General features: G+C 42.3%; 1 protein-coding gene across 1 annotated transcript in view; it reads right to left on the reverse strand.

The window, feature by feature from the left end:
* Positions 1-429: 429 nt before the first annotated feature.
* VRK1 (VRK serine/threonine kinase 1) overlaps positions 430-27,026 on the reverse strand; it is a 176,606-nt gene continuing 150,009 nt past the window's right edge. Inside the window, exon 12 of the mRNA XM_032179728.2 lies at positions 430-601. Coding sequence (XP_032035619.2) covers positions 569-601 — 33 coding nt within the window. The 3' untranslated portion in view covers positions 430-568. The remainder of the gene's footprint in view (positions 602-27,026) is intronic.

Raw genomic sequence — 27,026 nt, forward strand, 5'->3', positions numbered from 1 at the left:
AAAAAAAAAAAAAAAAAAAAACAAGCAAATTACTTAACCTCCCAATGCTTCAGTTTTCTCATTGTCAAATGGGGATAATAACATAGTATTTACCTCATAGATTTATGATGAGGATTAAATGACCTAATAAATGTACAATCTGCCATCTAGTAAAGACTAAATGAGTATTTATGATTATTATTATTCTCATGAGAATGCATATAGTTTTCTATGGTTTCCTTACTCATATTTTATTTAAATGTTCACACAATTTTAAATATAAGCCATAATCTAATACAAAGGTTATTGCATTTATAATAAACTATATTAAATATATAATTGTTTATACTTGATGTCACATATGATGAAATTTTTTTTTCACAAATAGAACTTTATTCACCTGCTCCTCCTCTTCCCTACCTCAGATGCAGGTGACATCCACGTTCATCCGATTCTCCCTTCAAAGTCTCTGTCAGATGCACCCTTCTCTGCATCTCCACTGCCACCCACGGTCTTGGTTACTCACCGCCTCCTGCATGGACCACAGCAATAGCCTCAACTCCAGACTGCCTCCCTAACAGTGTCTGATTCACTCTCCACAAAGCAGCCAGAGTGCTCCTTCCTGGAGAAAAAAAATAAACATATCTGATGATGTTCCGGGTTACACACTTGTAGCGTGTGTAATTTTAAATTGCAAAATTAAAAATAGTTTGACCCCGAAATTCACCTTCTTGAACAATATCCTGTAAAAATACTAGGATATATGTCCCTAGGAGCATTTGTAAAAATGTTTATTACCTGTAATATTAATAGAAAATCTAGGATCCACCTAAATATCCTTTAATATAGAAATGGGCCAGAGGCTGTGACTCCCACCTGTAATCCCAGCACTTTGGGAGGCCAAGACAGGTGGATTGTTTGAGTTCAGGTGCACGAGATCAGCCTGGGCAACATGGCAAAATGCCATCTCTACTTAAAATTTTTAAAAAATTAAAATATGGAAATGGTAAAATGAGTTTAGTAATATCTGTTACTCAAAGACTCCTTGAACGTATTATTAAGTGAAAAAAAACCCTTGGAATATATTATATATAATAAGTTACAATTTACATAAAGAACGATGTAAATATGAGTGTGTAAATGAATACAGACAAGTCTGAAAAAGGCATTATTAGCAGTGATTGCCTCTGAGCCAATGTGTGCATGCAAGGGAAGTGGAAGAGGTAAAGAGGGATTTTGATTTTTCAACATGTTTTCTGCATTATTTACATCTCATGCCAAGTGTCTACTTAGATATTACCTGATATTTTACCCAAGAACAATACATTTATAATAAATAAATAAATAAATGCCATGATAAAAAATAAATTAAGTAATTAATTAAAAATATAATGAAAGATGCAGAAGTCACAAAGCTAGAAAGTTAACAGTTTCACAGAATGTAAAGAGGTAAAAATGACCAAAGTTCTTTTTTTTCACTTTCTTTCTTACTTCTAAAGACATCATACATAAGCAGCATTATAAAGTAAGAAAGAGAAGTTAAAAATGCAAATTTTATCAATGTCATTTAAAACCTGAGGAAGAAAAATAAAACCAGCTCAGAGAAGATAAATGGCTGCACATCACCCCTTCATTCAGCAGAGATTTATTAAGCCCTTGGCACATCACTTAAATCTTTAGAACCTCAGTTGCCTCATTTTTAAAACAGAAAAGCTAATACATGTGGTTCAGAAGATTAAATCTAAACAAATATGAAAATATCTCAGCACAGCACTTGGAACATAAAAATACTTATAATTGTCCAAAATTCACAGAACTAATTTTTTCTTTTTGTTTTCTTATCACTATCACTACCACTCTGTAATTCATTATGCTATGTCTAGATGTGGATTTTTATTTTTTAACACTGCTTGGAACTTTTCAAATTGCTCTTTATGGCTCTGCATCTCTTTGTTGGTATTTATTTTTATTGCTGTATGCTTCATTCAGGAGGTGAAACAATGTTACTCATTTGCAGCTTCCAATTCACTAATTCTCTCTTCAGCTATCCCTAATCTCTCATTTACTCCATTCAACTTTTGCTTTATAACTATATTTTTTATTTCCTATAGCTTCTTTCTTTCTCTCAACTTCTTTCTCTTTAAGATTGCTATTCTGACCTTAATCTAGTTGAAAATTATAAACATACTCACTTTAAATCTTTTCAGATTTATCTACAGCACAAGTGACATAGCATAGCGGTTAGGAATTCAGAGCCAGACTGGATAGATAAATTCTGGCTCTGCCACTGAAATAGTTATAATTGGGATTAACCTTAATGTACCTCTATTCCCCTTCTACTTAATAATTATGATCATTATAATCCATAGTCCACAGATATTTTATGAAAACTAAATGAATTAATGCACATAAGTCATTTTGAACAATACCTGGCACATGTTCAACCTTTAATACATGTTAGCTATCATTATTATTATTATTTCTATTTTCCTAGATTTGAATTCTCTCATGTGTTGGGTATACTGACTGTCTTTTGTTGCAGAGTTTCATGTGATTTTTAATTTTTGTTTAAGAGCTCATTTTGCTTGGAAGTTTTTTCATGAGGATCTCCCTTTCAATAGGTTTTACAGATGTTTCAGTTCAGACCTTCGATTTTCCAACCCTGAAACAGGTCTTCCACTCGGGGTCTGAGTAACCTTGAGATTATAATTACCATCGTTATACCTCTGCATCATTCAGGCCTGTGGAAATGTCTTTTAGACCCCGTTTTTCTGATTCCAAATGCCATGCTCTTATCACTCCTCCACAGCTGCCTCCTTTACAAGTGTTGCAAGGATGCAAACCAGCACCAGCTTGCAGGGGATTAAGAAGGGTAATGAACTGGAAGTAACAGCAAAATGGTCACTGAATTAATCAGCTCTGGCTGCCATAACAGAATACCACAGACTGTATGGTTTAAACAACAGACGTTTATTTTCTCAACAATCTGGAGGCCTGAAAGTCCAAGACCAAAGTCCAGCAGAGTTGAGTCTCTGGTAAGGGCTCTCTTCCAGGCTTGTAGATGGCCACTTTCTTGCTGTGTGTTCACATGGCCCTTCTTTAGTGCATTTGTGCAGAGACTGAGAGACAGAGAGCAGTCTCTGGTGTCTCTTCTTCTAAGAACACTAATCCTATCAGATCAGGGCCCCATCCTTATGACATCATACAATCTTAATTACTTCCTTACTCCAAATATGGCCACACTGGGGATTAGGGCTTCAACATATGAATTCAAGAGAGGGAGGGACTCAAACTTTCAGTTCATAACAGTCAGTCATTGCAGGAACTCAGCCACAAAAAGGAAAATTATATGGGCTAAAAAACAAAACTGGGCAGTGAGGTCAACAGAAAATTTTTCTAAGATTAGGGAGTTCTTGACATGATTAGAGATTTAAATAAAAGAAGGCATCATTCTGCTCTTAATTGTCTCTATATGTTCAACACCCAACACAGTGCATTCAATAACTTATTGTTGAATAATTACTGAATGAGTAAATAAATAAATGAAAAAGAATGAGGTTGGCAAAAGAGAGAACAAGGCCACCAGCAAGCCTAGAAAAGAAGGATTTTCATCAAAGGTAGGACAAAATCATCACTAAGATTTGGTGGTTTGGTGGTATAGTCCTGGTTCTACTACTACTGACTAATTGTTGGGAGTCAGAAAAGTTTCTTACTAGCCCGGACCTCTGTTTCTTCATCTGTAAAACGGAAATAATGATAATGCTTCCTTCATAGGATTGTACAGAAGAAGAATTAGGCAATTCATAAACTCATGCATTTATTCTTTCAGTAAAGAATCTGTTTAATGGATGTATGGATGGCTATGAGGACAAGTAAGAGAAAAGCATGTTTTCTTCTTTAGAATATGTTTCACTAATACAGAACTTGAGGTAATCTTAATACATGGGAAACTGAGCAATTAAACAGACCTATCCATATCAAAATATAAACAAAATGTAAAATCTGGGCAACTATAAGCAAGATTATACTATTCTGAGGTTGCTTTTGTCATTGTTGTTTTGCGTTTCATAATTTGTTATTATTTTTAAGGTCAAATTGGCTCTACATGCAAATACTGAGTTCTCAGTCATGATTAAAATTGAAGGGAACAAAATGAAAGTCAGACATTTTCTTCTGAAAAAGGAGAAAATTTGAAGCTTGTCTAGAAGACAAGATAAGTTGAAGCCAATGGTGATAATCCCCCAATATCATCTCTAGTCAGATGGCTTATATCTTTCAAGATGAAGGTGAAACTACTCTTATTTGGAGCCAAGAAGTGAAACCACTGGCTCTATGATCTGATTTGGTGCTAAAAGAATTATAAGGATGTAAGGATAGGTTTATAGTGATCACACAGTCATTCAACTGAAGATGAAATAGTAAATTTCAATAACCCTAGGGTTGAAACTGAGGATCTGATCATGTGGTCTTAATCTTATTAATGATACACAAAAGCTCAACATGTCCAAAAGAACAGTACATTGGAGCCCAAAAAACCTAGGTTGAAGATCAAATTTGCTGTTAATTTGCTGCATTGCCTTGGATAAACCGTGTACCTTCTCTGGTCCTCATTTTCCCCATGTGAAACACACATGCTCTGATTCCTGCCATGACTTACTCATAAGAAATAGGCCAGGAGCGGTGGCTTACGCCTGTAATCCCAGCACTTTGGGAGGCCGAGGGAGGCAGATCACGAGGTCAGGAGATCGAGACCACAGTCAAACACCGTCTCTACTAAAAATACAAAAAATTAGCTGGGCATGGTGGCAGGCACCTGTAGTCCCAGCTACTCGGGAGGATGAGGCAGGAGAATGGCGTGAACGGGAAGTGGAGCTTGCAGTGAGGTGAGATCGCACCACTGCACTCCAGCCTGGGTGAAAGAGTGAGACTCCATCTCAAAAAAAGAAAGAAAGAAGTAGATTAATAGCAAGAATATTGTCCTGTGAGGTTTTCAGCAGCTTATCTGGGCAAAAGTCTAGCGGTTGTTAAGGCTGGGGTTGTCCTTAGTGTTTTATAAGAGGAGATAATTTTCACATCCCTAAACCTTAGAAGTTAGGGCATAGGGCAGAAGGAAGGGCTTGGTGCTGATTGATGTTTTCCCAAGCAGAATAGTGTAAGAAAAGGCCCTGATGGAAATCCTTGCAGGTCATGGAGAGGGTGCAGGTGGCAATAAGAAAAGTTAAGGGCTCAGAGATTGCTATGGATGAATGTTTGTGTCCCCCAAATTCATACCTTGAAATCCTAACCCCCATTGTGATGGTATTGGGGGATAGAGCTCTTATGCAATGATTAGGTCATGAGGGTGGATCCCTCATGTGTGGGATTAGCGCCATTATAAGAAGACACTTAACACTTAATAGTTTGGGGTAAAAATAAATAAATAAATGGAATTTTTTTTAAAAAAGAAAAGACACAGAGTTCCCCGGCTCCTTCCCTCCCTCCCTTCTTCTCCTCCTTCTCTCCCCATATGAAACTACAAAGAGAAGGTGTTGTATATAAGCCAGGAAGCAAACTGTCACCAGACATCAGACCTGCCAGCAGGTCTTAGACTCCCCAGACTTCAGACTATGAGAAATAAATACTTATTGTTTAAGCCACCCAATCTATGGTACTTTTGTTTAGCAGCCTGAATGAACTGAGATACAGACATATCAGGACCTACTGTTTAAGGGACAGGGAATTAAGACCAAGAGGGGAAGTTGATGTAAAATTACAATTCTTGGCCTTAAATCTTTCTCTCAAGAGATTCGCATTTGAGGACAGCTCTGGGTCTATCAATCAAGCTGGGTATATGGACAGGAATATCACCCGTTCATAGAGTCTCAGAGTTGGAAAGAACCACAGTTGTCAAAAAGTGAGCCACGGTCACTCATTTGATGCCTCATCCGGGTCCTGGTGGAGTTTGCCGACTAGATAATAGCAGATCTAAAAAGTGATGGTCATGCTAGAGTACAGTTACTCTTATTGGGTCACTGGCTTTCTGAACCAGAAAGCCTCATGTGCATTGCTTTTGTGCTTGCTAGTCAAATGTCCCAGACCTAGTCATTAATTCAGTAGTTTCCCAAAAGTGGGGGCATTTCCCTCTGAGGGAGAACACACAATGATTATTTTAGGTGGCTTACAGACACAGCATTAAAAAAATTGATTCACGTGTTATCTTTTATCTTTCTGATTACATCCAATAAGAAGCCTCTGGTGCATGCTAGGATGACTATAGCATTTTTCTAATGTTTGCAGGTCTCCCTTTGAGTTTAACTCCCATAGTAGGCAAAACTCTGTAAGTGTATTTCCATTGTACATTTCACAGTTACCTTCGATCTATGGCATGGGATCTCAATTTTCCATTTGTAATAGTGATATAAAATTCCTTTTTAAGTAAATATATTTAAGTTTAAAATTAAAGAAAAATATTGAATAAACAAAAGTGCTGTGACTATGGCAAAGAATGGTGACTTAATTCAGGGATGATGGAAGGCTGAAAAACAATAACTTCATTAAGCAGAGCCCAAAGGGTTCAACAGGTGGGAAAGACGGAAGGAAACTGGCATTTATGGAGTGCCTGCTATATATATGCCAAGGCAAATGTTAGGCATTGTTTATACTTTGTTTGCTCAATTGACATTCATAGTGAATTTGTAAAAGTGAGAAAGGAGAATGGCTCAAAAGTGCAGACTCTGAAACCACTTACTAGTTGCAGGATCTTGACTAAGCGACCAAACTTCTCTATGTCTTAGCTTAGGGTTGCCAGGTTTAAAAATACAGAATGTCCAATTAAATTTGAGTTTTAGGTAAACAATGAAAAAAAAAGTACAAGTATGTTTCATGCAATATTTGAGACACACTTTAAAAATATTTTATTGTATATTTTTAAGGTGTATAACATGATGTTTTGATATACATATACCTAGTGAAATGGTTACTATAGTTAAACAAATTATCACATATCTATCATTTCACATAGCTGCTGTGTGTGTGTGTGTGTGTGTGTGTGTGTGTGTGTGTGAAGCAAGAATACCTAAAATCTACTGTTAGCAAAAATCCTGAATACAATACAATGTTATTAACTATCATCCACATCTGGTACATTAGACAGCTCTGCTTTTTCATCCTACATATTTGCAATTTGTATCTTTTGATCTCCAACTTCCCATTCTCCCCTACCACCATCACCTCAGATTTCACATGTAAGTGAGACCATGCAGTATTTTTCTTTCTGTGTCTGCCTTATTTCACTTAGCATAATCCCTTCCAGCTTCATCCATGGTGTGGTAAATGGCAGGATCTTTTTTTTTTTTTTTTTTTTTTTGAGACAGAGTCTCGTTCTGTCACCTAGGCTGGAGTGCAATAGCGCGATCTCAGCTCACTGCAGCCTCTGCCTCCCGGGTTCAAGTGCTTCTCCTGTCTCAGCCTCCTGAGTAGCTGGGATTACAGGCATCCACCACCACACCCAGCTAGTTTTTGTATTTTTAGTAGACAACGGGTTTCACCATGTTGGTCAGGCTGGTCTCAAACTCCTGACTTCAGGTAATCTGCCTTGGCCTCCCAAAGTGCTGAGATTACCTGAAGGAGCCACCGCACCTGGCCAGCAGGATCTTTTTTAAGGCTAAATAATATTCTATTGTATTTTATATATATAGTTTCTTTTTCCACTTGTAGATGGAAACTTCAATTGTTTCCATAACTTACCTATTATAAATAATGCTGTGATGAACATGGGAGAACAGATGAGATGGTGATTTCATTTTCTTTGGTATATACCAAGAAGAAGGATGGCTGGGTCACATGACAGTTCTTTTTCAAATTTCTTTAGGAACCTCCATACTGTTGTCCACAATGACTGCACCAATCTATGCTCCCACCAACAGGGTACAGGTCTCCCTTTTCTTTGCATCCTAACAGTTTGTTATCTCTTGTCTTTTTGACAATAGCTATCCTAACATTTGTGAGTTGATATCTCATTGTAGTTTTGATTTGCACTCCCATGATGATTAGTAATGTTGAGCACCTTTTCATATACCTATTAGCCATTTTTGTCTCCATTGAACAAATGTCTATTCCAGTCCTTTGCCCATTTTTTAATCTAGCTATTTGTATTTCTGTTATTGAGTTGTATGAGTTCTTTGTACACTTTGGATATTAATCCCTTATCTGATAAATAGTTTGCCATTTTTGCCAATCCACAGGCTTCCTTTTTTATTGTTTCATTTGTTGTGCAAAAGCTTTTTAGTTTGATGTAGTTCCATTTAATTTTACTTTTGTGGCCTGAATTTTTGGTGTGATAGCCAAAAAATCATTGCCAAGGCCAATGTCCAAGAGCTTTTCCTTTATGTTTTCTTCTAGGACTTTCATGGTTTCAGGTTTCAGGTTTGTATATATTTTGAGTTGATTTTTAAGGTATGGTGTAAGATAAAGCATACAAATCAGAAAGGAAGAAAAAAAATTATATTTGCGGATGACATGATTCCATATGTGTAAACCCCCCAAAGAGTCCATAAAAATATTGCCAGAACTAATAACTAATAAATTTAGTAAATGCAGTAAATTTACTAATAAATTTATTAAATTTTTTCATTAATTATTAATTTCTTTATAATTTTTCATTTATTTATTTATAAATTAATAAATACAATTTATTATATTTTATATTACTTTATTAGATTTTACATTATATTATATTATATTATTAATAAAGATAACTTATTTATAAATTAATTATTTATTTTTAAATTATTTATAAATTTATTAAATGATTTATTAATAAATTTATTAGTGAATTTACTAAATTCACTAATAAATTTAGTAAAGTTGCAGGATACAAAATCAATATACAAAAATCAGTTGCATTTCTGCACATGAATAATGACCTATCTGAAAAAGAAATAAAAAAATTTTTCATTTATAATAGCATCAAAAATAAAATAAAATAAAAGATTTAAGAATGAATTGAACCAAGGAGGTAAAAGATTTGTATGCTGAAACTCTAATGAAAGAATTGAAGAAAACACACACACAAAAAAAGATATCCTATGTTGATGGATTGGAAGAATTAATCATGTTAACATGTCTATACTACCCAAAGCAATATGCAAATTCAGTGCAGTCCCTAAATTGCAATGATATTCTTCACAGAAATAGAAAAAACCATTCTCAAATTTGTATGGAATCGCAAAAGGCCCCTAATAGTCAAAGCAATTCTGAGAAAGAAAAACAAAGTTGGAGGCATCACACTTCCTGATTTAAAATTATATTACAGAGTTATAACAATCAAAACAGTACGGTACTGGCATAAAAACAGACACACAGGCCAATGGAATAGAATAGAGAGCCTAACACATATAGTCAAATAATTTTTGAAACAGTGTGAAGAAGACACGTGGGGAAAAAACAATGTTTTCAATGAAAGGTACTGGGAAAACTGGATTTCCACATGCAAAAGAATGTGATTGGACCCTTATCTTTAGGACATACTTATATTAAAAAACAATGTGTTATTTATCTGAGATTCAGATTTAACAGGGCATACTGTATTTAATCTGACAGTCTTTTCTAAGCTTCTTCCTCTGCAATATGGTGATAATAAGTCTCTACCTCGTAAGTTAATTAACACGTCAAGTATTTAGAACAAAGCCTGACACATGGTAAATGCTACCTAACTGTTTTATTATTATCTTTCTAATCTTTTCATGAAGTGGCCATCAAAATTCTGCCTCCAAGATGCCTCCACGGAACCCTAGGGCTCTGTGGCTCATAGTTCAGGAAACCACTTATGGCAACCTAGCATCTATTTTAAGCAAACCAAGAAAGCTCCCTGAGGGCAGGGACCATGCCTGTTTTCCTAAACAGTATATTTCCAGCACAAGCACAAGGCCTACAATGAGTTGAAGCTCAATTAATAGTATTGAGTAAACCATTAAAAGATCATCTTGCAGATTAAAAAGGCCAAAATAGATAACTGTGTGGCCAGTGGTTGGACTGGTGCTAGAATCCACCAGTAAATATGCATTGAGAAACCAGGTTACATCTTAATGAGCCTGTAGTCTAGCTAAAAAGATGAGCACTAAAGACCTCCAGGAAACAAGAGATGATAGCATGCAAGAGACACCCGATTTATGGTGTCTTTTGGAGCCTCTAAGAATGGGGTTGTTTTGTTTGGGACTAATCCAGGCCTCATCCTGTGAAGCTGTGTCCTGACACTGCCAGTTCACACTGCCCAATTGGAGTCTCTGGATTGACTTTTGCAATGAATTTACATAAGTGGTTAAACAACAACCAGCAAGTGTTACTTTAGCAGCTACTGGAAATTAGCCCTGCGAAAGGCACAGGTGTAATTCAGAAAAGCGTAAGCCAGTAATGTGACCAGGGCCGCACAGTCAGAGAGAAGAGATAGGTACTTTAAACCTCAAGAAAACAAGAGATGAAGCATAATATTGAATGAGGAGGAAAAATTTGGTGTGCCCTATGTGGCCACTGGGGAGAAAATTAGGACCAGTAAGGAGAAATTGTAAGAAGGCATATTTGAAGGTAGTTTCTAACAAGTAGAACTATCTAAAGGCAGAGTGAATGGCACAGGGAAGCAGTGAGTCCCATGTCACTGGAGGCATACAAGGGAAGTCTGGGCATTCTTTTGTGGGAATATTGTACGAAAGAGTCCACAGGAAGCTGGCCACACTGGTCTTCGTGGTTCAGTCTGCACCTAGTATGAAATGTAACCAGTACCTGAATTGCATCCTCCAATTTGGGGTTGTCCACATTACTCAAGGATCAAGCCTGTATCTGAGATGATACTGTGCTTGACAGCCGAGCTGGCTCCATGAGCCACACTTCCTCTAGCTGCTAAGTGTTGGGGGAGGTGTGGGGAGTGCAGAGGAGATTAGCATGCCAGTAGGAAGAGGATAGTTTTCCTCTCCCCTATTCAGAATTATTTGCACTCCCAGCAAAGCTAAACTGCCCAAAACACACCACTTGCAAGGATTGTTTTACATCAGAATTACAACAAGATTGTACAAAGCTTTTTTATATAATTTATTTTTTTGTACCATTAGAAGATATTATCTGGGTTACGCCAAAACCATCTGGAAAGGCAGGAAGGCACTCGGCCTGCTGCCTGGATCCTCTGCTCAGCTCAGCAGGCCTGGCATAGAAAATGAAATGCCACGGCTCGCACCAGCCGCAACAGCCCCTTCACCCGCTGTCCATACGTATCTTTAACTCAACCACAGACACCCGCCAAGCACACTTCTTCTGCACACTTCCACCTCCTCTTGGGCCTTCTCACAACTATGTCTGGTGGAGAGATACTGCCTGGGGATCTTTCAGCAGGGCATTTTTTTATTATTATTGTTTGCTTTTCAGTAAGAAGCTTGAAGAGCCTTGGTACTTAATTTGTGGGTAGGAGAAAGTTAAATGGATAGAATGCAACCCCAACCATTTTTCCCCTTGAACCTGTGTGTCTGCTGCCACACCACGCCTACCACCTCCATATACCATGCACAGGGCTGCCACTCAAACTCAAAGAGGCTTGCCCAGCAGACTGGACCCTGTTAGATAGGCAGGCTGAGGAGTGACCAACCAAAGGGCTGATTCATTTAGACCAGCCCAAGTCCTGAGTCTCCTTTGGTGTATAGAGAGACATTATCATCCCAAAGTCTGAAAATACAAGCATTGATTTTTTTCAAAGAGAAAATATATATATGCCTTGTTTATAAACAGCAAAGAAAAGGAGATACCTGGAAAATATATATTTACCAAAAAAAAAAAAAAAAAAAAAAAACATAAAAAATTTTTATTTAAAAAAAAAAAAAAAAAAAAAAAACAGATCCTGATTCTTTTTAATTGGGTTGGAAGGGGTTACTTCATTATGCAGCAAATTAGAAAATTCATAATTTATCATTGCACCCAGTCGAAATGCCACCCAACTGAGTCGCACCCCTGTGAAAACCATCACATAGTAGCAAACTGTCAAGCCTGCTGCAGCCGACGGGCAAAATTAATATGCAAATGTATGCAAGAAATTAAAAAGCAGAATTACCCAGGCAAATGAGGTAGCTATACTTGAATTGTTAGAATTATGAATAATTACTGCGAATTTTCTGCTCCTAATATAACTTGTTTTTTGATAAACAAAGACTTAATTATCGAGATGCGCTGGAGAATTTCCGTGGCGCTCATTAATCTTGCAAAAAAAACAAGTCCCTGGTGCCCAAGCCGTAATGAAGAGCGCGTGCCCTGAATCTTCAGAAAGATCACAGGCACCAGGGTGCCAGGGCTGGAGAAAAAAAATGACAGTGCCAATGTCCCCTCCTGTACCCTGGAGTGTCATAACGTCTTCCACTAACTATCAAAGGGACTTATTTATGCCAGCAGCTGAGCTATAAGTCCAATTTATGATGCCTTGAGCAGTGGTGAAATGATCTGTTGATGTGCGGTGGAAATGCCATCTTGCAGTGGCGTGCGCTGGTCCCAATGATACCAACATGATGAGGACCCCACGCTCCGGCGCTAATGGATGTCGCGTGACAGACCGTAATCCGCAAGAGGGACCATCTTTTAGGACCGGTCTCGATGGTTCTCCATTAATCTTGGTTATGCAGCTCACTGGTGTCCATGGGAACAAGGGCATTATCATAAACACTGGTTTTAAATTTCCCCATTAAGAGTGGCAACTTGAAGGAGCAAGACCAGGCACCACCCGAAAGGGCAGTGGCCTGTGCAGCCTTCACTGTCTCTAATGACCAATGCCCAAGCCCGATGGGTGGACCAGGAAAGCTGTCCTTTCTTCAGGTCAGGACCAGCAGGCAGAGGGGAGCCAAGAAGGGTCCCAGGCAGCCTGAGGGGACTGTTTCCACAGCCCGAGAAGCCACATGGCCCTGTGGGAGCTGGGCTCATTTACCAGAAGCTTGCAAAGGGGCCATCCCCCACCAGGTCCTCCCAGCACACAGCTGAGGGGGCCTGCTGAGCATGTATTATTACTTAAAACCTGGCATCTAAGTGGGAATAACTGAGTTCCCGTCATCATTAGGCCGATTAGTGCCATGATAAACCCTCACAGATCATAAGGCAAAATTACAAAACATCACTTCTGGAGCTCTGAGTCGGCTGAAGGAGCTCCCGGCTGCCTGCATTTTCAAACACCTCCTTTCTGAATTCAGGCCTCCAAATACCCTGATGTCTTGACAGAACCATTTCACTGTGTAGGCAAATTGTCACCTTTTACACCAGGGCATCTGTTATTTTTATACTCAATGCTGCCTCTCCTTCCTCCTTGCTTGCCTGCTCTCTCTCTCTCTCTCTCTGTCTATCTCCCTCTCTCTCTGCCCCCAGTCTTGGTACAAACCCCTTGGGAAGCCAGCACCCTATCCAGGAATGGACTCGTATATCTCCTGCATTACACTTACACAAAAAGAAAAAACCCTCGACAAGTCAGAAATGATATATCTCCGACATCATTCATCTCCAGATTTTATTTTTATGCAGAACTCAGAGCAGCTTGTCTTGCATTCTCTCACATTCCCTGAGATTAATTCTCACCATGGGCCTGTGATAGGATTGTGAGGGTGAGAAGACATCCAAGCTCAACAGGAAATAAAATGCAACTCAGCAACTCCATCTTCAGCCACTCAGACCAATTCCTGAGGGGACATTCCTGGAGTAGCCATCCTTCTCTTCAGGTGGAATACTCCCCCAGAAGGAGAGAGGCAGGGGAGTCCATCGCCTACATGTTCATCAATCCACCATTGGACATTTGACCAATGAGTAAAATTGAACAGCTACTAAGTGCCTAGCACTGGAGGGTCACAGTAGGATATAAGTGATGAGAGAGAAAGACTCAATATTCATAGCAAACTCTACCACTTAAAAGCTGTATGACTGTCTTACTCTATTTTCTGCTGCTATAACAGAATACCACAGACTGGGTAATTTATAAAGAAACAAATTTTATTTGGTTTATGGTTCTGGAGACTGGGAAGTCCAAGAGCATGTCACTGGCATCTGGTGAGGGTCATCCCATTGCAGAAGGGCAGAAGACAAGCTCAAGGGCAAGACAGAGACAGAAAGGCAGCCAAACTTATCAGGACTTCTGCAATAACTTCTGCAATAACTAACCCACTCCCTAGATAATCCATTCATGAGGGCAGAGCCCCCTTGGCCTGATCACCTCTTAAAGGCCTCGCCTCCTAATACCATTACAATGGCAATTCATATTAACATGAGTTTTGACAGAGACATTCAAATCACAGCAGTGACCTTGAGCTATTACTTAACGTCTCTGAGCTGCAATGTCCTCAACTGCGAAAAGGGGACAGAGTGCGGCAAGAATCACATGGCGTAAGTGTTAAAACCTCATCACAGTACCAAGCACATGATAGGTAATTTGCATATTTATTATTGGGCTAAAAAATAAATTAGGCTAGTCTCAGCCTGTCCTCAGGAAGGGTGGAGTCCAGGTGGGTGTCACAGGGAAACCAGTACCAAAAAACATGATACAAGAAATTAGCAAATCATTGTGAGCAAAGATGAATCACTCTGACTTTAGAAAGTGTCAATGGGGATTGAAGTAATCAGTGAAGTGACAGACACACCAAGATTATCATCTCTTATTCAAACACTACCCTTCAGAGCTCTCTGCTCCGAGACACTGGGTTAGGCTCTGGAAGCTGCATTTTTGTTTTCTCTGCTGCTCCCTGGTAGGCTCACAGAAAAAATGAACTTGCACTTCCTGTTCCTCTGTCCTTCCTGTTTTGCTTCTTCACTCCAGCAGCAGCAGTTCCTTCCTGCAGCCAGAACTGAATCTAGTTTGAATGTTTTCAGTACCTACCAGACCAGCTTTCCTGTGCACCACACTAGGGAGACCAAGTTTTAATGCTGAAAGTCCCACACCCTAGGAATCCCCTCCATCCCAAGGCAAACTAGAACGGTTGGTCACCCTTCTCATCTCAGAGACACCAGAACTAGCCAAGCAGTGCCCGCTCCTCAGAGGTCTGAGTTCAAGCTCCACAGGCTCTGCTGTGCTTTCTAAGTTCTAGCAATTCTACCTGCTTCCTTTGTCCCCAGCCCTGGGAGGGTGTTAGGCCATTTTCTGCAAAAACAGAATACCACACACTGAGTAATTTATAAAGAAAAGAGGTTTATTTGGCTCATGATTCTGGAGACTGGGAAGTCCAAGAGCATGTCACTGGCATCCACTGAGGGTCATCCCATGGCAGAAGCACAGAAGACAAGCTCAAACCCTGGGGCTGCTTCCTGCTCCCATGATATCTTAATGTGCTCTTTCTGAGGACCTGATTAACAATCTTGTAAATTGTTAACACTTCTTTCTTATTAATTGTAGTAAAACATACATAACACAAAATGTACCACTTTGACCATTTTTAAGTGTATAGTTCAGTGGCATTAAGTACATTCACAGTGTTGTACAACCATCAGTACTTTCCATATCCAGAGCTTTTTGTTTGTTTTTTGAGTTTTTTTTTTTTTTTTTTTTTTTTTTTTTTTGAGATGGAGTCTCACTCTGTTGCCCAGACTGGAGTACAGTGGCACAATCTCAGCTCACTGCAACCTCCACCTGCTGGGTTCAAAAGATTCTCCTGACTCAGCCTCCCAAGTAGCTGGGACTACAGATGTGTACTACCATGCCAGGTTAGTTTTTTGTATTTTTAGTAGAGTCAGGGTTTTGCCATCTTGGCTAGGCTGGTCTTGAACTCCTGACCTAAGGTGATCCACCTGCCTCTGCCTCCCAAAGTGCTTGGATTACAGGCGTGAGCCACCGTGCCTGGCCAATCTCCGGTACTTTTTCATCTTGCAAGACTGAAACTCTGTACCCATTAAACAACAACTCTGTATTCCCTCTCCCCCACCCTGGCAATCACTGTTCTACTTTCTGTCTCTACAAGTTTGGCAGCTCTAGGAACCACATATAAGGAATTATACAGTACCTGTCCTTTTGTGTCTAGCTTATTTTTCTCACATGTCTCCAAGCTTCATTCATGTCACAGCATGTGTCAAGATTTCCTTCCTTTTCAAGGAAAGAAACAATATTTCTGAATAATATCCCACTCTATGTATATAACACATTTTCTTTGTCCATTCTTCCATTGATGGATCCTTGGGTTGATTCCGCCTTTTGCCTATTTTGGATAATGCTGCTATGAACATGGGTGTGCAAATATTGCTTTAAGACCCTGCCTTCAATTCTTTCAGATGTATACCAAGAAATGGAATTGCTGGTTCACAAGCTAATTCTATATTTAATTTTTTGAGGAACCACCATAATATCTTCCACAGATGCTGCACCATTTTACATTCCTACCAGCAAGGCACAACGGCTCCAATTTCCCCACTTCCTTGCCAACATTTGTTACTTCCTGTTTTGCTGGTAATAGTTATTCTAATGGGTGTGCAATAGACCAATTCTTTATGTTAGATTTGCTCTGTTGGACTAACAGGCATGGCTCCATCTTCTGGTTGGGCCCTAGCTGATACAGAAGGCTCCCAGGAGGAGCTGCAATTGGAGCAAATCATTGGAGGATGAGGCACCTGGTGGGTGCTGAGAGGGAGGGCATCAGGGCAGGACCAGACTGTTGAGGGGAAGGGCCAGAGAAGAGCGGGATTGGACCCTTGCCGGGTTGGGGTGAGGCCATGTGACTCACATAGCCAAGCTAGATTCTATTCTCTTAGCAACCTGTCCCTGAAGCTGAAGTAAGTGTCCTCTGACTACAAACCCAGTAGTGTGCTCCCAGATCAACACTTCTCTAAGCGTCTAAGGAGCAGACCTAGGAAGCCTCTAATGAAGTATGTGGCCCACTAAACAAATGCAAAAACTAAGGCCTGCAGGGAGGCAGTAACTCGGCCAAAACATCCTGTGAGAACTCAGCCTTCTTGATTCACTCCATCTCATAGCACTGGTCTGTCTTTCTCCTACATACCACCCTCTGTGTAGAGGAAAACACCTCCTTTGCCTGCCCAGGCCCAATGGTGGTGGTAATAGTAACAACCAGGTTGATTGAGTGCTGACAATGGACCAGGCACTTTACATGCATCAAGCCACTGTCCAGCCTCAACATTGTCCAAGGTCAGGTCTATCACTGTTCCCACTTTACAGATGAGGAAACTGAGGCTTAGCAAGTTTAAATGACCTGACTGAGTTACAGAAGAACCAGGATTGGAACCCGGCAGTCTGACCCCAAAGCCCACATGCTTTGGCCATTCCACCCCTCCCCTCTGCGCTGTGGGAAGATGTGAAATTTTCCAGAGGAAGGACCTCAGTCCTTACAGCTGTATGCCCCCAGAGTGCTGAGAGGGGCTGAAATGTGGATGCTAAGAACTTTCCAGCAACAGCTGCTGATGGCGAGTTGACTTAGCGCTCCCATGGCAACATGTGGAAGGCAGAGGCAGTAATTGGGAGAGACAGAGAGAGCCCAGAGCCAGGCAGAGCAATCCTGTCAAAAGTCCTGGACAAGGCAAGCACTTTCTGTATAATTTTTTCTGCCCATATTTATTTTTTATTTAGGAATGTGTTTTTCCCCCAAGCTCTTTCTGAGGCTGTGGTGAGGAGGGCAGGCTGTGTGGGCTGAATCCAGGGAAACGTGGACTCACCTGCACAGAGGCCCATGCCCGCTTCTACCCTGCACTCAGGGCTGGATCTCCAAGGGCCCTCATGGGGAACCATGGCACTGGGCAAGGCTGGTCCAGCAGCCTGACACCAGCCCTGGGTTGGAGCAGGTGAGCAGCCCAGCCTTCCAGCGCAGGCAGGTGTAAAGGCTAGGCTCCCCCAAGCACCAAGATCCAGAATTTGACGCAGCTCTCCTCTCTGCCCAGGGCCTCTCAAAGATCAAGTGAAAGCCCTAGACCTATTTCTTACATGCCTGGAGGGTTTGTAGAGCCCCTGAAGCCCACTGTGGACAGCCTTGGGACCCACAGACCCCAGATAAAGTACCTCTGAGCTTGCCTCCAAGCTTCTCAGGGACAGGGATGGGCTTGTTGTGGAATCCCTGACACCCAACATGGGCTAGCCCATCACAAGCCCCCACACATGTGCTGAATGACGAAGTAACTCCAGGTAGAGATTCTCACGCCTGTTTTGCAGGTGAGGAAACTGAGATCCAGAGAGGATGTGCAATTTGTGCAATGCCAAGACCTGTCTCCAAAGTCCAGGCTCCATCCTCTCTAGCTGCCACCTTCAGCGGTGCTGGGTATCATAGTGAGAGGTTAACATTTCCTGTACGTTTAGGTGTACAAGCGCATCAACATGTTGTCTCATTCAGTCTCCATAGCAACCACAGCAACAGGCCTAGCATTGCATCTATTTTAAAGCTGAGGAAACTGAGGCACAGAGATGTTGAGCAACTCACCAAGGCTCTCGATAGGTGAGTGGCAGAGCTGGGATTTGGACCAAGCAGGCTGCCCCCAGGGCTCATGTGGCCACAAAGTGGGCTCTGCTACCTCCCCCCAGGGGATAAGCTTAGGTTTTGGAAGGCGGGAACACCCCAGACTCCCTGCCCTGTGGGAGGGGACTTTGAGGGGCAGCAGCATGTGGAGCCAGAGGCCAGGCATGAAAGCCAGGCAGGCCCCCAAGGCAAATGCAGGAGCCAGCACTTGCTAGCTGTGAGAACCTCGGGCCTCAGTTTACTCAGCAGGAACAAAAGGTGGGGAGGGGCTATGCCCACTTTGAGATGCATGCCCAGCATTTGGCACAGACATGCAGGCACAATCAAGTTGATCTGCAGAAAGCACTCAGAACAGTGTCTGGCACAGGTGGAGTGTCCCTAAGAACGAGTTACCGCTGTTGTTATTATTACTGTTAATGCTCTTTAACCACCCTCCCACAACCATGATGGAAAAACTGAACCATCAATACAGTGGAAGGTGATGGTGGTGCCTAGAGAAAATGATAAGCAGGAGCCTGGAGTCAGCACGCTTGTCCCTAACCCAGTCCCATACCCCTGGGCAGGTTTTCAATCTGTCTGTGACTCATTCCCTCTGCCACTCCCATCCATGAACCGGGGATAGCAGTGATAACCTCCACCTCATGGCCTTGTTGCTAGCACTAACTGAGATCGCCCATGCTGTCTTTAGAGCTGTGCGGGCACAGGGGAAGCATTCCATAAGTGCTGCCTGTTCATGTCACTAGTGGTCACAGCTTGGTCTGTCTTAGAACTTCATTAGGACCAGGCGCGGCAGCTCATGCCTGTAATCCCAGCACTTTGGGAGGCCGAGGCAGGCGGATCACGAAATCAAGAGATCGAGACCATCCTGACCAACATGGTGAGACCCTGTCTCTACAAAAAATACAAAAATTAGCTGGGTGTGGTGGCGGATGCCTGTAGTCCCAGCTACTCAGGAGGCTGAGGCAGGAGAATCTCTTGAACCCAGGATGCAGAGGTTGCAGTGAGCTGAGATCACACCACTGCACTCCAGCCTGGCAACAGAGTGAGACTCCATCTCAAAAAAACAAAGCAAAACAAAACAAAACTTCATTAGAAATGTCTGGTTTGGTCAAGTCTGTGCACTTCTGTTTCAGGTGGCTATGCCAGGCTGCCACAGGCTGGAAAATCAAATACAGCCTCCAGACTCAAGAGGCTCACAATTCCATGTGGATAAAAATGACCCCACTTAGTTCTTATATAAGGTTGGCTGTGAACTGAGCCATGGCTGAGAGACGCAAGGGAAGTTGCAGTGCTTGCCACTAGTCCTGGACAGGGTTTGAGGGATTGAAGCAGGACTCAAAGAATGAGGACAAAATGGTAGGGAAAGGGCATTCCAGGCAGAAGGAATTGCATAGGCAAAGGGCCGGAGACTGTTCACAGAACACTACTAGAATATATAATGCCTTTGTGTAAACTGAACAAAAGCCACCTTGAACCCAGTGCAGGCATCTTCAGTCTAAAGTGTACAGCTTGGTGAACAGGCATTGGGGCCATATGCCATGCCCTACCCACCCCTTGGCTGGGAGCCCTCGTATACAGTGAACAACCTGACCAGCCATACACAGGGCTTTGGGTGTTCAAGAAAATGAAGACTCATTTGATGCTGCTGGAATGTGATGTCCATGGAGAGAAGGGTGCAATGAGAAGTAATGTTGGAAAGGTGAGATGGGCCGTCTCATAGAGCAGGATAGCAAACTGGAGAGGGAGAGCCAACTGGCTGTCTGTAGTCTATCAATCAGGATTGTCTGCCTGGAGCAGGAGGTGGAGTACAGAGAGGATGCAGGCACAGATAGTTCAGAAAGAGCTGAGATTGATTAGTGATGTCTGTCATGGACACAGAAAGGGAAACAGCTGAAGAAGCCGCACATAGCCTGTGCTCTCCTTGTCTCAGCAGGGATGGCAAGCTAAGGAATATCATTTTATTCTGGCGATGTTGCTAAGAGGATTTTCCCCATAAGAGGCTCTTCTGGGGCAAAGTTAGGCTGCAGCTCTGTGGGCCCCCATTCTCCCTCACATTTAGCTCTCTCTTAAATAATCAAAATGCAGGTAGGGGAAGAAGAAAAATCCACCCACTGTGGTGGAATGAAGCTGCAGCAGCTTCACTAAGATGGGTCTGCCTCTGCCTCGTGTGCACAGAGCCTTGGGCACAGACACTTGCCCCCAAGGAGTTTGCGAGACAAGTGCAGCTCTAAAAATTAATTTTTAATTGGCACATCCTAGACACGGGAAGGAACAAAGGAGGGAAGGAGATGGTGGGGAGGAGCCTCCCTGAACAACCCCCTGGTTCCCCACATTGCCCGGTGACCATCTGAACCTGTGCTGTCCACTGAAGTGACCACATACTCCAGGAGGCTACTGAGCACTGGAAACACAGCCTGAATTGAGTCTGAATTGAGATGAGTCTTAAGCACTTGCCAGCTTTCAAAGACTTAGTGTGGGAAAAAAAAGAATGCAAAATACCTCACTAGTAATTTTTATATTAATTACATGTTGAAATGATAATATTTTGGATAATTGGGTTAAATTAAATATAGTATTAAAGTTTATTTCTCCTGTTTCTTTTTACCTGGCTACTAAAAAACCTACTACACATGTGGCTCACTGTATGTTTCTGTTGGACAGCACTGCTCTCAACTTTCCACAGGTGATTATGGCCTGTGCTGGGACCAGTCCCAGAGGTTTGGGCTCTGGCCACAAACGTATGTGAGGAGGGTGTGGCCCAGCCCACAGCTGAACTCCTTCCTCTGCAGCACAAAACCTGCAGCCTGAAATCCCAGAGGAGAACCCCTGGTGCCTGGGTGCATGAGATTTGTGCTCTTCAAAGGAATCAACTTTATTTATTTTATTTTATTTAGACTATTTTCTAGAGCAGTTTAATGTTCACAGAAAATGTGAGTGTAAAATACAGAGGCTTCTTGTGTATTCCCCTTGCCCTCACATTCACAGCTTCGCCCACTGTCAACATTTTGCATGAGCGTTGCCATTGCACTTGTTGCAACTGATCAACCAATACTGACACATTATTAATAATGAAAGTCCTTACTTTAGATTGGGGTTAACCATCCGTGTCATACATTCCATGGATTTTGGCAAATGGCATGTATCCAGCATCGCAGTGGCGTACAGAATAGCTTCACTGCCTCAAAAGCCCCTGAACTCCACCTTTTCATCCCTCCGCACTTCCTCCCAATTCTTAGCCACCACCCATCTTTCTACCATCTCCATAATTTTGCCTTTTTCAGAATGTTATGTGGTTGGAATCATACACTAACTAGCCTTTTCAAACTGGCTTCTTTCATTCAGCAATGTGGACTGGAAGTTTCTCTGTGTCCTTTTGTGAGCTGACAGTTCATTTCTTATCTCTAAATAATATTCCATTGTATAGCTGTACCACGTTTGTTTATTCACTCACTTATCGAAAGACATCTTGGTTGCTCCTAGGTTTTGTTTATTTTTTAACGGATTTTAAACATCTAGATTCTTCAGTTCTCATGTTATTAGTAATTTAGGAGAAGAATAAAATACAGTTTTGGAAGTGGTGAGTGGAACTAAGCCATCAAATACATTGACAGCAGATGTGCAGATCGCTGCCCCTGTCCTCAAAGGTGTGTCTCAGATCCCCCAAGGAAGGAGAGGTCCAAAAGAGGCAGGTCCAGGGGGCTGGGATTCAGGAATGCCCCAGGAGCACCTGCTACCTCCAAACCAAACTGGAGATGCAGGACTTGCTGAACAAGTGTGGTGGGGTAAAGGGAGGATAGTGAAGAGTCTTTCATCAGCTGAATACCAGCCAAATGCCAGGTGATCATCCACGTTTTTAATCCCAACCAAAACCCTGTGGGGTCTGAATCAGTGACCTTGTTTTTCAGCTCAGAGAAGCAGTGTAACCTGCCTGAGGGCACACAGCAAGTTAAGAACCAGAGTTGAGCTTGGAGTCCAGGCCACCTGACTCCAAGAACATGCATGTACATTTCAAAGTAGAGCATCCCCTCCCCTACCGAGAACAAGGCCCTCGTGTCGGCATCTTTGGGATGTAGTACCCAACTTCATCCTGGATCTTGCCCAAAATTTCCCTTCCAACATCTTGTTACAAATGTAATTTCCATGAGAATACAAATCTTGTCTGTTCTTGTCACTACAGGATCTGCAGTACCTAGCAAAATGCTTATCACATAGTAGGCACTCAGTAAATGTTTGTTAAATGAATACATGAACAAATGAATGGACAGACTCACAGTCTGGAGGAGGTGAAAAAGGAGAAACACACCTGGCTACAGCGTGATCGAGGGCAGAGGTACCTGATGCAGCAGGAACATTCAGGTGGGGCCCCGATCCAGCCTGGGCCATTGAGGGCTTCCTGGAGGAGGTGATGCTTATGCTGAGTCTCAAGAATGAGCTAGAATCCGAAGAGGCAGGGGAAGCAAACCCAAAGCGGAGAGGCAGGACCAGGATAAGCAGAGTGGATGCATAGAAGGGGAGACAAAGAGAGGCCAGCAGAAGCCTTGTAGGTCACCAGAAGAGTCCTGGAGTCTATCTCACAGATTCTGGGTGATGGTTCCCAAAGGGAGTGCAATCTATGTGTGGGCAGAGGGGTGAGGCCCCGTCACCTGGAGGGAGACTCCGGGCCCTGGAGAAATAGCAAACTATAAAAGGGGTGTGTGGAAGCATGCAATAGAGAGGCCACCTCACATCATGTTTGGCAGCCTCCCCTTAGGTGCCAATCAGACCTGGGTTTTGGCCAGCTGCGTGACCTCACCTCCAGCAAGACACGTCTCCCTCTAAAGCTGTGTCCTCACTTGTAAAACAGGAGACATGTGCATGTTCCGGTCAGGGTTACACGAATTATCGCAAGCACAGGGCCTGGCACACGGGAAGGGCTTGATAAATAGTAATGGTGGCTATTGATAAATAGGAGCTATTACCATTATTTATCAAACCAGCACATGGGATTTTTTTTAAAAGGTTGAAAAACACCACCCTAGGGAGCCATTAAAAGAGTTTTAAGGAGGACACTGATGGGATCTGATTTGCAATTTAGAAAGATCACTCGGGCTGCTGAGTGGAAGATGGATGAGAGAAGGAGAGAAAGTCAGAGACCAGCAAGGAGGCGATTTCCGTCATGCAGGTGAGAAATGACCAGGACAGGCATCGCCAGGGAGCTGAAGAAGAGCCGGAATGGAGGCATCTCATGGCGGGGAGCTCAGTGCTGGGTGATTGATTGGCCCCTGAATGAAGAATGGAGGTGGGCATGAGCTGGACTCATTTGGAACATCAGCAGAGAAAGCTGGACCAGTACCCATTTTCAATGGCATGAGGAAGGAAGGAGAAGGAACACAGCCACCCTAAGCTATCCCTCTAGAGAAAAGAGTCTGGTGAGAGCTCATGACCTCCAATGGGCCATTACCTAACACGTTTTCTTTGGAGATGAAAAGTGGATGCCATTCACCTTTGTTTTTCATTCTTGACCAATGAACTCTGCAAAGACACAGTCAAGATGTCTCCTTGGGTTGGCAACACCATGGGCTTAGTTTAAATTTACACAAAGCATCGGGATCCTTTTTGTTTGGGGTCAGGGGAAGTTCATTCAATGACACAGTTGGAACTGTCATGTCCCAGCATTAATTACAGAACACCATTGTTCCATGTATAGAAAGGGAACACAATATGTTTTTAGGAAAACCCTTGTGTTCCATTCGCTGGTTGTCTTTTTTCTTTTTTTTGAGACGGAGTCTCATTCTTTCACCCAGGCTGGAGTGCAGTGATGTGATCTCAACTCACTGCAACCCCTGCCTCCCAGGTTCAAGCAATTTGCCTGCCTCAGCCTCCCCAGTAGCTGGAACTACAGGCACGTGCCACCACACCCGGCTAATTTTTTGTATTTTTAGTTTCACCGTGTTAGCCAGGATGGTCTCAATCTCCTGACCTCATGATCCACCCGCCTCGGCCTCCCAAAGTGTTGGGATTACAGGCGTGAGCCACCATGCCTGGCCTGCTTGTCTTTTATAAAGTTTTTTTATAAAGTTTATAAAGCAGCATGACCTGCTCAGGTGGACACGTTGCTCCAGATCGGTGGTCCCCCTCCTCCACAAGACACTCTTAGTCATGTTGTGCTTTTCATTCACGTCACTCTTTCCTTTTGCATTTCTTGTTCTCTCCTGCTCTCTGCATTTAGCCATTCTTCTCTTTAGTTACAGGAGCCTGCCTTAACACTCCCCATAATCATACTTAATACTCTGCAAATTAATAGCTGTTTTTTCACAATCCGCCTCTCTCGAGATACATATATAGTTTTTGGCACCACTCATTGCCTCTCCCAGTTCTGCACATCCAATGTTCAAGGTACGCTCACTGAATTTAAGATCCCAGTTCATAAAAGTATGATGCATGGAGAAACCATCAGTGACAGCAAAACAAGGTCCCTCAAGCCCCGTAGCTCGAGGCTCAGTAACAGATGAGAGCACAACATATCTTCGGGATAGAGTATTTACAAAACTACTTTAAAAGAATTGCATGTCATTAATCACAAGTTCTTAAAAATCAGTCTTTTCTTATTTGTTCTAATCTAGCTAAATGGCCCTGGAAATACAGTCCGTGGTTTGCTCGATAAATGCAAGTTGAAAATCATAATGTTCTCCTCCAATTTCCAACTCATACATCGTGTTATGGATTTTTTTTTCTGCTAGCATTTCTCCAGTCCACTAAATATTCTAGACATACGAGAGTCTTCATTTGATTCATTCTAATAACTTTTTCATCAATATGACTTTTGAGAATGCATTGGTATAGCAAATTAAATATTATTTATGACTTTAATTTGTGTCCTATTTGGATTTTACATTCACAGGGCCAAGTTGGCTATCATCATTATCATATTGTTTTAGACTACTCCTAAAATTAAAACCCACTCTCGTCTTTAAATGTTTTATTGTGCTTGTCGTTCTTGTTTTGTGCCGTACTGAACATGATTAATTCTGTTAGCCAAGTGCATATGGCCTGCCTGGCCACCATCCATTTCCTTCATCACGGCTGCCTGTGAGTGAGCACTTTATTATTACTTTTTTCATCTTTTCAATTACCAGATGTGCTTCCCCATTCTCGGAGCTTCAGCACTGTCCAAATCCAAGCCTTTGCTGTGGCTTTTGAGTCCAGTGCAATCAGCCCTGGCCCCAGTCTCCTCCCGTGTCTCTCTTCCCCTTACCCACCAGGCCAGCCTCCCAGCTTCCTGTCAGTTGCTGGAACACACCAAGCTCTTCCCTGCCTCTGGGCATTCCCACATCCCCTTCCCTCTGCTGGTAGCACTCTTCCTTCACTTTTCCCATGACCAGCTCCTTCTCCTCTTGCAGGTCTCCTCTTTGAGAGGTTTTCCTGGACCCTTCTCCAAATGAAGCACCGTCACCATCACCACCTCCCCGATTCTTCTCCATTAGGGGCCCCACCCTTTCTCCTCCTAGCATGTATCTCTATTTGTAATATTTGTTCATTCATTACTTGTGTATTGTCTATCTCTCTGCCATACCAGGGCAAAGATTTTGTCTGCCTTGTTCACTGCTGTGAGCCAGGGAATAGGACATCCAGAAAGCTTCGGTCCCCTAAGAAGAGAGGGGAAGGGGTGGGGAGGAAAGAAGTTGACAGGAAAACATTCCAAACCAGAGGATGTCAGGACCCAGATATTCTTCAGGAATCTCTGCCTCTGCATTCCCTTCCGGAATGCCTAGGGTAAGTAGAGAATGACAAACATTTGCCCAGACACTCTGGCGACTCCTGAACAGGAGAAAGTGAGTATCGAGGGAATAAGGGGGTCTTGGGGCCCCATGGCTCCTTTGGGGGATTTTTCTGGTGATAGAGTTAAAATGACACTGCACTGAGGGCTGACAACACCAGAAAGGTTTGTGGTCTCTCAATTTCCCATGAAGTACTTAGAAATAATCACGTGTAGATCTTGGCTTCTAAATACCATTCTACACTGAAACGAACCAAGGTTCCTTAGAAAAATGGCTGACCTCAGGGCTTGGGCAGGAAAAAATATAAGATGAGCCAGGAATATTTTTTGTGCCAAAAAAATAAGAAAGCACTCAAAGGATGATGGAAAGACATTCGAAGATATAGATGCCAGTGTGAAAGAGTTGCCACTGGCCAAATCTGGGACTGTTGAGCAATGAAGTATATAATAATCATAACAGATTACAACCCACTGCATAAAATAAATTATAATCCTTGGGTGCATTCTGATATAACATAAATAAATACATAAAATAGACTAGAAGTAAAAGACAATCACCTGGTGATCAGAAATCCAGGCACACTTGCCTTTAAATGCCAGTTCTGCTGAGCAGGAGCTGGACATCCTGATGAGGAGTTGCAGCAGCTCTCTACCCATCTGTGCACGAGACAACACTGGGACCTTGCTCACAGGCTGCTTTGAGAAGCGAATGAGTGGATCACCGTAATGGAAGCACTAAGCACAGTGCTTAGCACCCGGGAAACACACATGACCGTCGCCAGTCTTGTCGTTATCATGATTATTCTTCTTACTGCCCTGGATACTGACAGCTGAGGCATTCACAACAGGACTTCTGAGGTATTCTAAGA

The sequence above is a fragment of the Hylobates moloch genome, unplaced genomic scaffold (genome assembly GCF_009828535.3).
Source record: "Hylobates moloch isolate HMO894 unplaced genomic scaffold, HMol_V3 SCAFFOLD_16, whole genome shotgun sequence".
In the NCBI taxonomy this organism is placed as follows: Eukaryota; Metazoa; Chordata; class Mammalia; order Primates; family Hylobatidae; genus Hylobates; species Hylobates moloch.